Below are 15953 nucleotides of genomic sequence, written 5' to 3' on the forward strand. Positions count from 1 at the left end.
CTGACAGGCTTACCTTGACAATGTTCTAGAGACAACACTAATGAAGGGCATTAATTGTGATGGAGGGTTAGGGAGGAGGTCATGCTTCCTACTAGGGAGATAAAAATTCAGCATCATGAGAATCTGGAGAGAAGATAAATCTTGTTTTTTAAGCAAAATGAATTAAAGGGAGATGTTAATTGATTCTACAAGTTTCACATCAACTATCAACATCTTTAAGAATGTTCTGAAAGACTTACATTTACTTAAACCCACAAAAGTTGTATTTTGAATATAAGTGAGAGTAGAAAAAGAGAACCCAGAAGAATCAAAAACTTCTTAGTAGAGTGGGGACTAAATAATATATACCATGTTTTATCAAATGTAATGACAGTTATGTCTGAAAACTGGTCTGCTCCCATTTCTATTCTCAGCTCTAACACTGACTCATCGTATGGCTTGAAGCAAGTCACTAAACAACCTCAGCTTCTCCATATAAAAATGGCAATTAAAATACTAGATAGAGGAACTAGTATTTATGGAGCAATAGGTCTATGCTGATGTGCTAAGTGCTTTACATTATGCTGTAGTATTTCATTCAGCAAATATCTGACCACCCAGTGTGCACAGAATACCGTGCCTGGCCTCAGAGACACAGCAGGCACACAGCAAAGATTGCTTTATTAGAGCTTAAGTTCCAGTTGGGTTGGGTGATAATTAACAAACAAAAATGAAAGAACAAAATACTGTCAAATAATGGCAAGGGCTTCCCAGGTGGTGCTTGTGGTAAAGAACCTGACTGCCAATGCAGGGGATGTAAGAGATTCAGGTTCCATCCATGGGTCCAGACGATCCCCTGGCAGAGGGCATGGCAACCGACTCCAGTTATTCTTGCCTCAAGAACCCCATGGACAGAGGGGCCTGGCGGGCTAGAGTCCAAGAGGGTCACAAAGAGTTGGACACGACTGGAGCGACTTACCATGCACATGCCTCCTGTATAGATGATAAAACCAGATCACATGATAAAAAGGAACCTGGGGACAGGGTTGCTTATGTAAGGTGGGTCCCTGGGAGGTGACATTGGAATTGGGACCTGAACAGCAGGAGGAGCCTGCAGAGTCCAGGGCCCATGGGACAAGGTGTGGAGAAGAGAGTTCCAGGTAGGTGTTCAGTGCAAAGGCCCTGATGCAGGGCCTTTGGAAGGACAGGTGACTGTAGGAGAGTGACTGGGTGGGTGGTAGGAGGAAGTGATCATCAAGTAAGGTGAGATTAGAGAGGTAAGCAGGAGACTGATCGCAGTGGCAATCAGTGGGACGTGCTCAAGTATTTGGGCTTTATTCTGATCAGTCTGATTTACATCTTTTCAGGAAAATCAGGTGTATTAAGGAGTGTGGCTACAGTGGCGCAAGAATGGAAGCAGAAACGACAGGAGAGAGGCTGAAGTCTTACCTTGGTGAGAGAAGAAAACTTTTCTGTAAAGGGTCAGATAGTAAATAGGTTTTGTGAGCCACATAAGCTCTCTTGCACACATTCTGCCTCTCCCTCTCTCTCTCCTGACCCTTCTCCTTCATTTGTAACAACCTTCTGCAAGTGTGGAAACCATTCTTAGCTCCCGGGCAATATAAAAGCAGGCGGCTGCCAGATGGATGTGGCCTGCCTAGCTGGGCAGTACTTGACCAATCCTTAGCTCAGAGAGAAGTAGAAACTGATAGACGTATATTTAGGACACAGAACTCGTAGGACTTGCTGATGAACTGGCTCTGTGTGGGTTGGGGGGTAAGAGAAAGAGGAAACAAGGATGGCCTCAGTGAAGAAGTAGAAAGTGGTGTCATTTACTGAGATGGGGAAAGAAGCAGATTTGGGAGTAGGGGAAGAGGGCAAATCAAGAGTTAAGTGTGAACTGCCTATCAGTCATCCAAGTGGAGATGTCAAGTCAGGAGCCTGATACAGACTCTGAAGTTTAAGGGAGAGGGCAGGGCCGGAGATTCACACCTGGGAGTTATCCTCTATGAATGCATTTCAAGTCCTGGAGGGGATGAGATCACCCACAGGGCAGCATAGAGTTTCCAGGACCAGCTCCCCAGGGGACTCTAGAACTTAGAGGGCCCACAGAAAAGATCCTTGGAGTCACTCTTTGGGTCAAAGAGTATGACACATGACAAACTGCTTTCCAAAAGGCTCTCTTGTCTCTTCACAGAACCCATCTTGTTTTAGCTATTCAAATACAGCTTTGTGAGTGGCACTGTACACACAAATAGGCAGTGACGCCAGAGTTAGGCATCCTTAACTGCTTTTGCGTGGGAGCCAGGGAGCCTCAAGCCACACCAGAGGATTAGGCTGCTTGAAGGAGGCATCAAGGGGCCGTAGCTCGTCCAGAGACTCCCAACCACAGAACTCCCCAGCAAGCTTATTACAAATGCAGATTTTTAATAAGAGCTTCTGATTCACTGTCTGGAGTGAGGTGTGTGTTAAACAAACTCCTTCTCATACAAACGAAAGTTTGTGAAATCTGTGGCTTACGGACAGACTGGGTGGAGGGTTCATCCTGGTGACATCTCTTCACCTCCAGAGGCTGGGGTGAGGGAGTGGGGTTTTTAGGAATCTTAGGTGAGGCTTGCTGGGGAAGCTTCAGGATGATGAGATAGCAGAGCACTGTGAGGCCAGGGGGTAAAAAAACAAAACATTTTCTCTAGTCGTGGGACACTTTCCATTTGCTCTCCAATTCAGAATGAGGCCTTTTCCCCAAACAGATGTGAAATGGTACCTTATTTGCCATACCCTTCTCCAGGGAATCTTCCCAACCCAGGGATCGAATCCACATCTTTTATGTCTCCTGCACTGCAGGAAGATTCCTTACCATCTCAGCCACCAGGGAAATCCTTATTTAACACAGAGGCAGAGTTGAAAAGTTCTCGTTCCCTGGAGTATCTACTCCGCCCTCTAGTTACATAGCAGAGAGGGGAGTTTTTGTTTTTTCCCCTGTAACCCTGTAGGAAACAAGAGCACATTTTTCAATTAAAAAAAAAATACATGTTGTTGCTGAAACGGAAGTGGTATCTTACACTTTGAATACATTATGGATTAAATAAATTTGTGTGAAAACAGCTAAGGAATAATGAAATAGATTTGCTGTTAGACCTCCTGCTAGGAGCTAAGGAATTAATATTGCCTTCATTGAATCATTATTTATTGTGCCTTCTAAGTGCCAGGCACTATTTGAGATTCAGAAAATAAAGTAGTGAACAAAATAGACAAAAATCCCTGCGCCTAACAAAATAGATATCCCAATTAAGGAGACAGATTAATATTAAGACAGATTTATCTTTAAATTATTAATGATTAATAAGTAAAATGTATGCAGCATTAGATAGTGATGAGTACTAAGGAGAAAAATATAAAGGAGGGAAGGGGGGGCAGAGGGGACGGGGGACAGGAAAGAGCTGGGGGCCAGGATAACTGAGACAGGAAAGGACTTGAGAGCTGTGACCGAGGAAAGTAAGTCAGTTTCTCTAAGTCTCAATTTCTTCACCTGTAAAACATAAATAATATTAATAGCACCTTTCTAAAGATAGTTCAGGCCCTCAGACTGACTTTGTTGCTTTTAACCTATGGGACTTTGGGTACAAGAATTCTTTGGGGTCTCAGAACCTCAGTTTCCTCATCTATAAAATCAAAAGATTTGCTCAGCCTGTCACACTGGTTTTTGAAAGTGCCAACCAAGATAATTAACATGTGTGAAAATACTTTAAAACATATAAGCTATTATTTAAATGTAAGCAATCTAAAGAAAACATACACATAGGTTTTTTTTTATGGTTTGCAAATCAATTAGATAATGACTTGGTACTGAGTCCATGTACTGGCAAGGAAAAGGCCGATGCAAATTATCAGGATGTACTGGGAAATCCCACAGACAGAGGAGCCTGGTGGGTTACAGTCCACAGGGTCACAAACAGCTGGACATGACTGAAGCAACTTTGGACACACGCAAACTGAGAGTGTCCCCGGTGGCTCAGTCGCTAAAGAGTTGCCGGCAATGCAGGAGACTGCCTGCAATGCAGGAGACCTGGGTTTGATCCCTGGGTTGGAAAGATCCCCTTGAGGAGGGCATGTCAATCCACTCCAGTATTCCTGTCTGGAGAATCCCACAGACAGAAGAGCCTGGTGCCCTACATTCCATGGGGCCACAAGAGTCAGACACAACTTAGCGATTAAACCACCAATGAGTAGATTAGCAATCATATCTCTTTGAAGAGGGACAAAATAATCAAACTAAGTGTTCCTAAGTAGACACTTCATAAAATAATTATTATATGCCTTTTGTCAAATTTTAAAATGCTTTACGAAGAGCTGACTCATTTGAAAAGACCGTGATGCTGGGAAAGATTGAGGGCAGGAGGAGAAGGGGACGACAGAGGATGAGATGGTTGGATGGCATCACCAACTCAATGGACATGGGTTTGGGTGGACTCCGGGAGTTGGTAATGGACAGGGAGGGCTGGCGTGCTGCGGTTCATGGGGTTGCGAAGAGTCAGACACGACTGAGCGACTGAACTGAACTGAAAATGCTTTACAGCTCCTTTATGTTTGTTCTTGTTTTGTTTGTACGACTTCAGTTCCAGGAAAACAACTAGGTAGACTGAAAGAAATTATAAATACGGAACAGTTATTTAATTTGCTAAGTGCAGACAGCCCACCTTCTGGGTATTTCTGTAGATGTTCAATAAACATGAATCAAAGTAAGATAATTTCAAACGAAGTACTCTTTTTTTCATCTTACTATTTTTTTCAGCCTTGAATATTTCACAGCATCCCCATAATGGTTAAATCAATAAACATGTCAGTATGTACGAATGGTAGAGTCTGGTACACAGCAGGTAGTCAATAAATATTTCTCACAGGAAAGCATGAGTGATTACTACGTAAATTTTCTTGCTGTGACTAGTAAGACGGTATTTTAAACGTTTAAAATACACCAATACTTGCCCTCCATGTACAACTCATATCTGGTAAACCACATTAGGTCCATCTACAGTGTTCATTCAATTTAAATATCAATCCAAATTCAGCTTGACTACTACCTGACAGAGTAGGTGCTAAATAAGATGCACATTCAGAAATTAGTTCAGTTCAGTTCAGTTCAGTCGCTCAGTCGTGTCACTACAGCCCAAATAACCCCCGCTCAGGCGCACGAACTGGACACCTCCAGCTCACGTTCACCAGGTGACTTCTACCACTTCTCTGAAGTTCTGGCCCCCATTTGCCTAATAGCAAAATCAGAATCTCTCCTCAGCTTCTCGAAGTCTTACTTTTAGCTGCTCTACGTCCCAACTGTCACCCCGGTGCTAGGGCCGCCCCGCAGCCGGTGGGGGGTGGTTGGTGGGCGGGACCAGGGATAGGGCAGTGTGGCTGTTCCCTATTGGGGCTTGGTTGCTATGGTATCACCGACCTTAAACCTCGCGGGCGCTACTTCCGGAAGTTAAAAGAAAATTACTTCCTGAGCTGCCCGTACTTGCTATGGCCGACTGAGCAGGCACTGAGCTTAATAAAAATGAAACTTTTCCTGGAAACTCCTGGAAAAATCTCATTTAACCACTTTAACTTGTGGGCATGACGTAGTATCATATCCCTTCTTCACTTTATAAAAGTTTAATAATGCATTCCCCCTCGCCGCCCTATTTATTTGCCAGTCTCCAAAATGGCGCCGGCGACTTTGCGAAGGTCAGAGGTGAGTTCCGTGGATCCTCCCGGTTCCGGCGCGATCGAGGCCCAGGGCGGCGAACAGTCTCCGGCACCATGTCTGGCTCTTCAGGCCCACAAGCTCAGCGTGGCCCTTGCCCGTTCGCGTTGCTGCTGTTACTCCTGCTCGGCCCCAGCTCGGTCCTCGCCATCTCCTTCCACCTGCCCGTTAACTCCCGCAAGTGCCTCCGCGAGGAGATCCACAAGGACCTGCTGGTGACGGGCGCGTACGAGATCACCGACCAGTCTGGGGGCGCCGGCGGCCTGCGCACCCATCTCAAGGTGCGGCGCGGGGCGGGGCGGGGAGGGGAGCCCGCAGGCGCCGGCGAGGTGGCCGAGGGTCGGGGAGTCGGGCGGGCGGAGGCCTGGAGGGCCGGCCTGGCCGCGTGGAGCGTGAAGGGCGCGCCTTGGAGACCGCCCCCTCACCCCGCTCGTTGGCCGTCGCCGGGCGGGACTGGGAACCGCGCACCGAAGCCGGGAACCCTTTAGAGGGCCCGCCAGGGCCTTGGCGGATGTGGTGACCGCTGAGCGGCCGCGGCCTTGACTGGTCCTGTCCCTGTTTTGGTTTTAGGTACCTTGAACTGGTAACTAGGGGCCTTCAAAGACGTCTTTGGAGACTGATTATTTGTGGGGGTGAGCATCATAAGACATTGATACCTGCAGGAAAATAATGGAATCACTCAAATTTACTGTGAATAATAAACAGCTGTTAATTCTTGAGCATCAGCTGTGTTCAGGTCCAGTGCTGCTGTACACATATTAGCATTTAGTTCGTACACTACCCTATGCAGTAAGTACTGTTTACCTTCATTTTACACATGATAAAACTGAGGCTCAGAAAGGTAATAGAGCTGGTGTCTGAGCTGAAGTGGATTTTTATGTTGGGAGTTAAGTAAGGTGACAGAAAACTGCTGCAGTCTTATTCTCACCGTGTCTTTTGTCATTCCTGTGATTGATTAAAGTCGATTTTTGGTGACAAAACGGCCTCAGTCTTTAGTCCTTTCCTTTCTGGTTCCCCAGAGTCTGGGCTTGGCCAAGTTTTCTGTAAATTTCAGTGATACTCTTGGATGGTGACAATTCTTACTGTAGTGCCAGTTTAGTCCCATATTGATTTGGGATGATGACCAGATCTGATCTTTGAAGCGTTAATGTGTTTGATATCTGTCAATATTTGATTGTATTTTAGGTAATTTTATTCATTCACTATAAGCACCTGGTTTTTGTTTTTAACAGAAAGGGTCTTGAACCCAGACAGGAAGAAACATTTTTACACTTTATTAGGGCTTTGGGTGTACTAAGACCATAGTTTATCTTTAAGGTATTGGAACCCAAAAGTGGTAACAGATGGCCTCCCGGGTGGTTCAGAGGGTAGAGAATCCACCTGCAGTGTAGGAGACTCTGGAGATGAGGGTTGGATCTCTGGGTCAGAAAGATTCTCTGGAGAAGGGCATGGCAACTCACTACAGTATTCTTGCCTGGAGAATCCCAGGGACGGGGGAGCCTGGTGGGCTGCCGTCTATGGGGTCACACAGACTCGGACACGAAGTGACTTAGCAGCAGCAGCACCATGACCCAGACTTTCGTTATTCTTTTCAGGCCCCAGACTTCTCTCTGGCCAATAAAGGAATGATGGTATAATTTTATCGGCTTAGATACAGTATTTTGGGGATCCTGCTTCTGGCTCTTCAAAGGGTGTAGTGCATAGAATCAAAGAATTTGAGCAATGAAAGAGAGTTTACTCTCATCTCTAGTGTTGCCCCTCTGATTTGTACTTATGATTTAAAACCTTAACTGCTGTTTACCTGGTAAAGTTTAAATTTCCAACATACTCTGTAGCACTCTTCATGATCTATTCCTGAAGCGTTATGTACTTTGTCATCACTCCCCTTTGCATTTTATATATGAGCCACCCTGAACAGTACCCTAAACTCAATGTATTTTCATCTTACAGTGTAACTACTTGTATTTATATCTTGTCTTCCTCATTAGACTGTTAGCATCGTGAGGGCAATAATTATTTTCATGTTCATTTTTTCTGAATGTCAAGCATACTGCCTTGCTTCTAGTAAGCACTTAATACAGGAAGCATATAATATAGCCAGTTCTTACAGGAATTGCATTTATATCCAAGGCTGCTGAAGGGACCTCAGCAGCAGGAATCTGTGTATCTACACGCTAGCATACTGTCACACACTTGCTCTCCCCATGTCTGCTCTGTTCTCTTGCTTTGTGATTGTTTATTTCTAAGTCGTGCCCGACTCTGCAACCCATGAACTGCAGCACACCAGGCCTCCCTGGCATCCTTCACCATCCCCCAGAGTTTTCTCAGACTCGTGTCCATTGAGTCGGTGATGCCATCCAACCATCTCATCCTCTCTCTGCTCTGTTCTTTTGCTACTGGCCAACTTACTCAGACTACTTCTGAGGTCCTTCTCCTAGATGCCAAGTAGGTAACATAAATGAATGAATTGGGCCAGCTCTAAGAAAAACAGCAGCCATGATGATAAATGGGGGATAACTGGGAGTAGTGGAAACTCAGTACTCGTCTCTTGATGCGGACCTGTTGCCACGTCTGGTTTTTCAAGTGAAGTTAGAAATCCAGATTTTGAAGCGAAAGCTCTTGATTTTAAAATATCACCAACTAATTCAAGTTGGTCTTGGCATTTGTTTATTTTTTGTAGAGAAGAGTACAGTCTGTCCACCGTGTACACATTACCCAGATTATCGGAATTGTGTCACACTTGTTTCATCTTAACCGCTTCTCCCTTCTCATTTTATGCTGAATCGTTTTACACTAAAGTCTAAATATCATGGTATTTCAGTCTTTCCTACTTCAGGATGGATCTCTTTAAAAATGCGAACTGAGTCACAGTGTTATGTGGCTATTTTCATGCCTTGCAAAGTTAACAATAATTCCTTAATGCTATCTAATAATTGATGGATGTTTAGTCACTAAGTTGTATCTGACACTTTTGTGACACCATGTATTGTAGCCCTCTGGGCTTCTATGTCCATGGGATTTCCCAGGCAAGAATTCTGGAGTAGGTTGCCATTTCTTCCTCCAGGGGATCTTCCCAAGCCAGGGATCAAACACACATCTCCTGCATTGGCAGGCAGATTCTGTACCACTGAGCCACCTACCTACTTCGTACTCAAATTTCTCCACTTGTCTCCAAAATAGCTATTTAAAATTAATTTGTTGTATCTCTCAAGTCTCTTTAATCTACAATAGTTTCACTCTTCCCCAGCTCCCTTTTTTTTTATATGCTTGAAATTGTTGGAGTCAGTAGTCCTTAAATCATGTCCTACATTATCGGTTTGTCTCTGCTTCCTTGAGGTGTCATTTGACGAGTCTGTCCCCCATGTTCTTGTGAAAGTAATCAACAATAGAGAGGTACCTAGACTCGGGTTTACGTGAGGTTACTTCACGGGGGGTATTGTGCTCTTCATGTGACGTCATGGCACTGCACATAGTACTTTTGTGCCCCTTGGTGCTGCTAAGGCAGATCAGTGGATTCAGTTGTGTGTATTAAAGTCCCACTGCTGCTATAACAGATTATCTTGAACTTAGAGGCTCACTGGTAGCTCAGCTGGTAAAAGAATCCGCCTGCAATGGAGGAGATCCCAGTTCTATTCCTGGATTGGGAAGATCCACTGGAGAAAGGGACAGGCTACTCACTCCAGTATTCTTGGGCTTCCCTTGTGGCTCAGCTGGTAAAGAATCCACCTGCAATGTGGGAGACTTGGGTTTGATCCCTTGGTTGGGAAGATCCCCTGGAGAACGGAAAGGCTACCCACTCCAGTATTCTGGCCTGGAGAATTCCATGGACTATATATATAGTCCATGGGGTCACAAAGAGTCGGACACAACTGAGCAACTTTCACTAGTGGCTCACAGCATACATTTATCTTCCAGTTCTAGAGGTCAGAAATCCTAAAATCAAGGTGTCAACAGGACTGTGTTCCTTCTGCAGGCTCTAGGGGAGAATCCATTTACTTGCCATTTCCAACTTCTAGAGACCACCTGCACTCTTTGATGGTGACCCCTTCCTCCATCTTCAAAGCCAGAAGCATAGTATCTCCCAAACTTTCTCTTCCTTTCTCCCACCCAAACCTGTCTCCCTTCTCAGCTTCTATCATCTCATCTCCTCTGACTCTCCTACTTCCTTCTTTCCCTTATAAGACCCTTAATTTAATCCACATCTGCAAGCCCACTTTTGCCACATAGAATCACATATTCACAAGTTCTGGAAATAAGGATATGGACATCTCTTGGGGGTTGGGGACATTATCCTGCCTACGAAGTTGGTAACAGCCTAGAGCCTCTAATGTAAAGCTGCCAATTAATCTTTAACTTGTGAAGCTGTTGATGACTTATGTGGTAATATTGTTTCATTAAGATTGTAAAATGATGATTTTCTAATTGTTCACTTCATATTTACTAGCTGGAATTATTTTTAAGAAATTCATCACTTAAGGCCATTTGGTTACTCTAAAATTTATAATTCAGGAAGGAAAGTTGGGTTCAGTGCAGAGTTCATTACTTTTTATTGTTGGTTTTCAGAGCAAGCAGTTGTTGCCCTTGTCATTTCCACTGTAGTCTGAAGAAGGTTGTTGTTTTAAGTATTATACTGAGATCATTTTTTATTGTTGTTTACTTCCATTTTTGGAGTGATTGTTTTAAACAGTTGCAGTCATTCTTTATGCTCACTTGTCCCTTTGGCTCCTATATCCTTTTGATCCAATCCTGTTGGACTTTGATGGCTTCCCTGTTTTGTGGAATAGTTAGGTGGTACCCTTGGCTCATCTTTTGTCTGTCGAACCCCTGACCTGGATGCAGCTGTTCTCCAAGAAGTTGTGGTTCCTTTTTGTGAGGCATGGTATTTTAGAGACCATAAGTTAGGTGTCATTTTAAAAGTTTAATATATTGTACAGGCTGTGGAACCTATCTTTGCGCTTGATCACACTCCTTAGCACAATTTGCAACCTTTTTCATAAAGTTTGACCATTCACGGCCCAGTCTGTGCCTCAAGAATTCTCTCTATGCATCATTTCACCTTCTGAGGTGCAACTCCAGTGTGCAAGGATCTGAGTGGTTCAGCTTCTTTTTATATCCCAGGCCACATTCTAGGTCTCCAAACAACCTGTTAATTATCTTCCTTTTGGTCATATATCCACCCCTGGTTTAAGCAGCCACAGTTTGGAGAAATGGATACCTTCTGCAAAAGTTGGTCACCTGGGCTTGGCATTTAGCTATTGCCCTGATTGAGGCCTTCTCTCTTAGAAGGATCTTTGTGAATGTAGTGTCTTGATAAAACTGTCTCATTCATCATCCTCTTGTCAAGGAGCACCTTAATGTCCAATGAATACATGAGTGTTACCATATATCACTCTGCCTTGTAGTTCAGTGTTTACCCATCTCCTCAGGTAGACTTTAAGCTTGAGCAGAGCCTGTGTGAATCATCATTGAAATGCCTATGTCTAATACAGACATCCTGGAATGTGAAGTCAGGTGGGCTTTAGAAAGCCTCACTATGAACAAAGCTAGTGGAGGTGAAGGAATTCCAGTTGAGCTATTTCAAATCCTGAAAGATAATGCTGTGAAAGTGCTACACTCAATATGCCAGCAAATTTGGAAAACTAGCAGTGGCCACAGGACTGGAAAAGGTCAGTTTTCATTCCAATCCCAAAGAAAGCCAGTGCCAAAGAATGCTCAAACTACTGCACAATTGCACTCATCTCACACGCTAGTAAAGTAATATTCAAAATTCTCCAAGCCAGGCTTCAGCAATATGTGAACTGTGAACTTACATATGTTCAAGCTGGTTTTAGAAAAGGCAGAGGAACCAGATCAAATTGCCAACATCTGCTGGATCATGGAAAAAGCAAGAGAGTTCCAGAAAAACATCTACTTCTGCTTTATTGACTATGCGGATCACAACCAACTGTGGAAAATTCTGAAAGAGGTGGGAATACCAGACCACCTGACCTGCCTCTTGAGAAACCTGTATGCAGATCTGGAAGCAACAGTTAAAACTGAACATGGAACAACAGACTGGTTCCAAATAGGAAAAGGAGTACGTCAAGGCTATATATTGTCAGCCTGCTTATTTAACTTCTATGCAGAGTACATCATGAGAAATGCTAGGCTGGAAGAAGCACAAGCTGGAATCAAGATTGCCAGGAGAAATATCAGTAACCTCAGATATGCAGATGACACCACCCTTATGGCAGAAAGTGAAAGCCTCTTGATGAAAGTGAAATAGGAGAGTGAAAAAGTTGGCTTAAAGCTCAGCATTCAGAAAACGAAGATCATGGCATCTGGTCCCATTACTTCATGGGAAATAGATGGGGAAACAGTGGAAACGATGTCAGACTATTTTTTGGGCTCCAAACTCACTGCAGATGGTGATTGCAGCCATGAAATTAAAAGACACTTACTCCTTGGAAGGGAAGTTATGACCAACCTTGATAGTATATTAAAAAGCAGAGACGTTACTTTGCCAACAAAGGTCCATCTAGTCAAGGCTATGGTTTTTCCAGTGGTCATGTATGGATGTGAGAGTTGGACTGTGAAGAAAGCTGAGCGCTGAAGAATTGATGCTTTTGAACTGTGGTGTTGGAGAAGACTCTTGAGAGTCCCTTGGACTTCAAGGCGATCCAACCAGTCCATCCTAAAGGAGACCAGTCCTGGGTGTTCATTGGAAGGACTGATGCTGAGGCTGAAACTCCAATACTTTGGCCACCTGATGCGAAGTGTGGACTCATTGGAAAAGACCCTGATGCTGGGAGGGTTTGGGGGCGGGAGGAGACGGGGACAACAGAGAATGAGATGGACGGATGGCATCACTGACTTGATGCACATGAGTTTGGATGAACTCCGGGAGTTGGTGATGGACAGGGAGGCCTGGTGTGCTGCAATTCGTGGGGTCATGGAGAGTCGGACACGACTGAGTAATTGAACTGAACTGAATACAGTGGCTGGTACATAGTAGGACTTCAGCCTAAGGAATGAGTGAACAAATGAATTGGCACTGTCCTAATCTTATCTCTTGAAGCTCAACATTCAGAAAACTAAGATCATGGCATCTGGTCCCATCACTTCATGGGAAATAGATGGGGAAACAGTGGAAACAGTGTCAGACTTTATTTTTTTGGGCTCCAAAGTCACTGTGGATGCTGATTGCAGCCATGAAATTAAAAGACGCTTACTCCTTGGAAGGAAAGTTATGACCAACCTTGATAGTATATTAAAAAGCAGAGACATTACTTTGCCAACCAAGGTCCATCTAGTCAAGGCTATGGTTTTTCCCATGGTCATGTATGGATGTGAGAGTTGGACTGTGAAGAAAGCTGATCGCCGAAGAATTGATGCTTTTGAACTGTGGTGCTGGAGAAGACTCTTGAGAGTCCCTTGGACTGCAAGGAGATCCAACTAGTCCATTCTAAGGGAGATCAATCCTGGGTGTTCATTGGAAGGACTGATGCTAAAGCTGAAACTGCAATATTTTGGCCACCTCATGTGACGAGTTAACTCACTGGAAAAGACTCTGATGCTGGGAGGGATTGAGGGCGGGAGGAGAAGGGGACGACAGAGAATGAGATGGCTGGATGGCATCACCGACTTGATGGACATGAGTTTGAGTGAACTCCGGGAGTTGGTGATGGACAGGGAGGCCTGGTGTGCTGTGATTCATGAGGTCGCAAAGAGTTGGACACGACTGAGCGACCGAACTGAACTGAATCTTATCTCTGATCTTTTCCTCTTCACTTGTCTCCTCCTACTCCTCACTGTAGCCATTCTGAATATCTTGCAGTTCTTTGAACACAGTGTTGTCTTAACCAGGACCAGTCTTTGCCTGTACACCTCTCTTGTGTTGCGTCCCCAGTAATGGAAAGTAATGTCATGCCTACTGTGTAGGCATTATTGTACAACTGAGTTAAATATTTCACTCTTATTGAACTTGGGTCTGGAGTCAGACAGATTTGGGTTCAGATCCCATCAGCTCCACCATTTAAAGGGGGTATGGTCCTAGGGGAATTACTTAACCTTTCTCTTTGAGTCTCTTATATGTAAGATGGGATGATAGTGTTCATAGAATTATTAGAAGGGCTAATGGAGATGAGCTCTTTATTGTGCAGGGCTTATTGCAGTGGGCCATAGATATTAGTACTTTGCTTTTCTCTCTAGTAAATGAAAATTGAATTGCTTATCTGACTTCCTCTCCCTGTGTCATTGCAGTGACAGATAAAGAGCATTTTAATGAGAGTAATTCTGAGGTTTTGTGATTTTCCCATTCATTCAATAAATATTTATTTAATACTTAGTACAAATGCCAGACAGAGCTGGGGTTATAGGCATGAATAGCAGACAAGGTCCTTGACCTCTGGTGAGAACAAAGACAAAATACAAGTTTAAAAAGGTACAGACAAATCTCAGGTAGTAATAAGTATTATAATGAAAAATCAAGCAATAGGTGATAAGGAGTGGTTAATAGGGTAAAATGTATTTGAGTGGCCAGCCAAGGCCTTTCTTTTTTAAAAAATAATTTAGTTAATTAATTTTCGATTGTTCTGGATCTTCACTGCTGTGCATTGGTTTTTCTCCAGTTGCAGGAGTGGGGGTTACTCTGTGGTTACGGTGAGCAGGCTTCTAGTTTGCAGTGGCTTCACCAACTGTAGGACACATGGGCTTCAGTAGTTATGGCTCCCGGGCTCTAGAGCACAGGCTCAATAGTTGTGGCCCATGGGCTTAAGTTGCTTGGTAGCATGCGGGAATCTTCCCAGATCAGGCATCAAACCTGTGTCTCCTCAGTTGGCAGACAGAGTCTTTACCACTGATCCACCAGGGAAGCCCTAGCCAAGACCTTTCTGAACAGAGAGAGAAGTGGATTGAAATGATGGGTGGGACTATGTTGCAAAGATTTCTCCTTCAGGCCCATATTATTGGGATGTGTTTTCTGTTGAGATTTCCAGTTGAGGTTACCCTTCTCTACTCGTTTCATAAAATGAGGCTAAATCAGGCTAAATAGTTTCAGATTTAAAGATTGCACAGAATTGAAGCAGGAACTCATCATACATAGTGAATGTAGAAGTTTTCTCATTATTTCAGGTCCATAATAAAAGCCTATTGTAGGGACTCAGAATCTGTGAGTTACAAGCCATATTTTCATAAAGACTAAATGATATAGATTCCAGTATCAGTTGTTCTTTGGAATTCGTGTTACTAGTGAAAATTGGAGGATGAATTAATTTTAGGGGATGAGATGAGTTATTGCCTAAGGGTGATTTATGCTTTGGAAATACATTACAGAAAAAGAGAAAGCAGTTGTGAGGAGGTATCATAATCATCACCAGAAAAGAAAAACCTAATGGTAATAATTTAGGTCACTTAACTCCGGGAATTGGTGATGGACAGGGAGGCCTGGCGTGCTGTGATTCGTGGGGTCGCAAAGAGTCGGACACGACTGAGCGACTGAACTGAACTGATACATTTTTAGCTTCTTCCAAATAATCCAGTTGGTCTAATTTTTTCCTCATTGTCATTCTTCAAGAGTGCTGTTGCTATTAATAATTCATTTTGCCAAATGAGATTGTTTTTTATTTGGCTATTACACTCAGATATGGTCCCAGTGTTTCCCAGCTAGCTTACAGATGAGAAAGCCAAACAAGATCATTTGGAAAGTTCAGCCTTGAGTCATAGGCTTATCACAATTTAAGCCTAAAAATGATCAAGAAGAACCTTGGCCGTTGGGGAACCATTGGCCTATAATTTTTTTCATCACTAAAAGCTGTATGAAAAGATTGTGTGTGTGTGCATGTGTGTGCACACATGTGCGCTACACATTTAATTGATTTTATTTGGAGTAGTTATGCTTCAGCTTATGATTACTGTTGTCTATGCTGAGGGCTGATCTTTTTCTCTTAAGAAAAATACATCTTTCTCAAATTTACATTTGATGTGACTGTTGTCCAGTGGATTAGAAACAGATCAATAAATAAATGGTTTAGTACAGAAGGCTGATTGGTACATTAAAATGTAATGATATTAAAATCTAGTTTATTTTTTGAATTATATACTGATTTCTAGATTTAAATTAAAACCTGATTGTGTGTTTCCGTCTCCATAAAAGGTAAACAACATTACTTCATTTAAACCTCTCTCGTTTGACTTTTGTCCACAGCCTTCTCTCTTTTCAAGTGATCTAGAGAAGGGGGCTGCTTAGAATTTGAAA

The 15953-nt window shown here is 43.4% G+C and overlaps 1 protein-coding gene across 1 annotated transcript in view; it reads left to right on the top strand.

Moving 5' to 3' along the window:
• The first annotated feature begins 5716 nt into the window (after positions 1-5716).
• TMED10 (transmembrane p24 trafficking protein 10) overlaps positions 5717-15953 on the top strand; it is a 36772-nt gene continuing 26535 nt past the window's right edge. The window contains exon 1 of the mRNA XM_055435825.2: positions 5717-6000. Within this exon, the coding sequence (XP_055291800.2) occupies positions 5776-6000 (225 nt within the window). The 5' untranslated portion in view covers positions 5717-5775. The remainder of the gene's footprint in view (positions 6001-15953) is intronic.

Source organism: Moschus berezovskii, chromosome 9 (assembly GCF_049115385.1).
Source record: "Moschus berezovskii isolate FMDL1 chromosome 9, NW_MosBer_1.0, whole genome shotgun sequence".
Classification (NCBI taxonomy): domain Eukaryota; kingdom Metazoa; phylum Chordata; class Mammalia; order Artiodactyla; family Moschidae; genus Moschus; species Moschus berezovskii.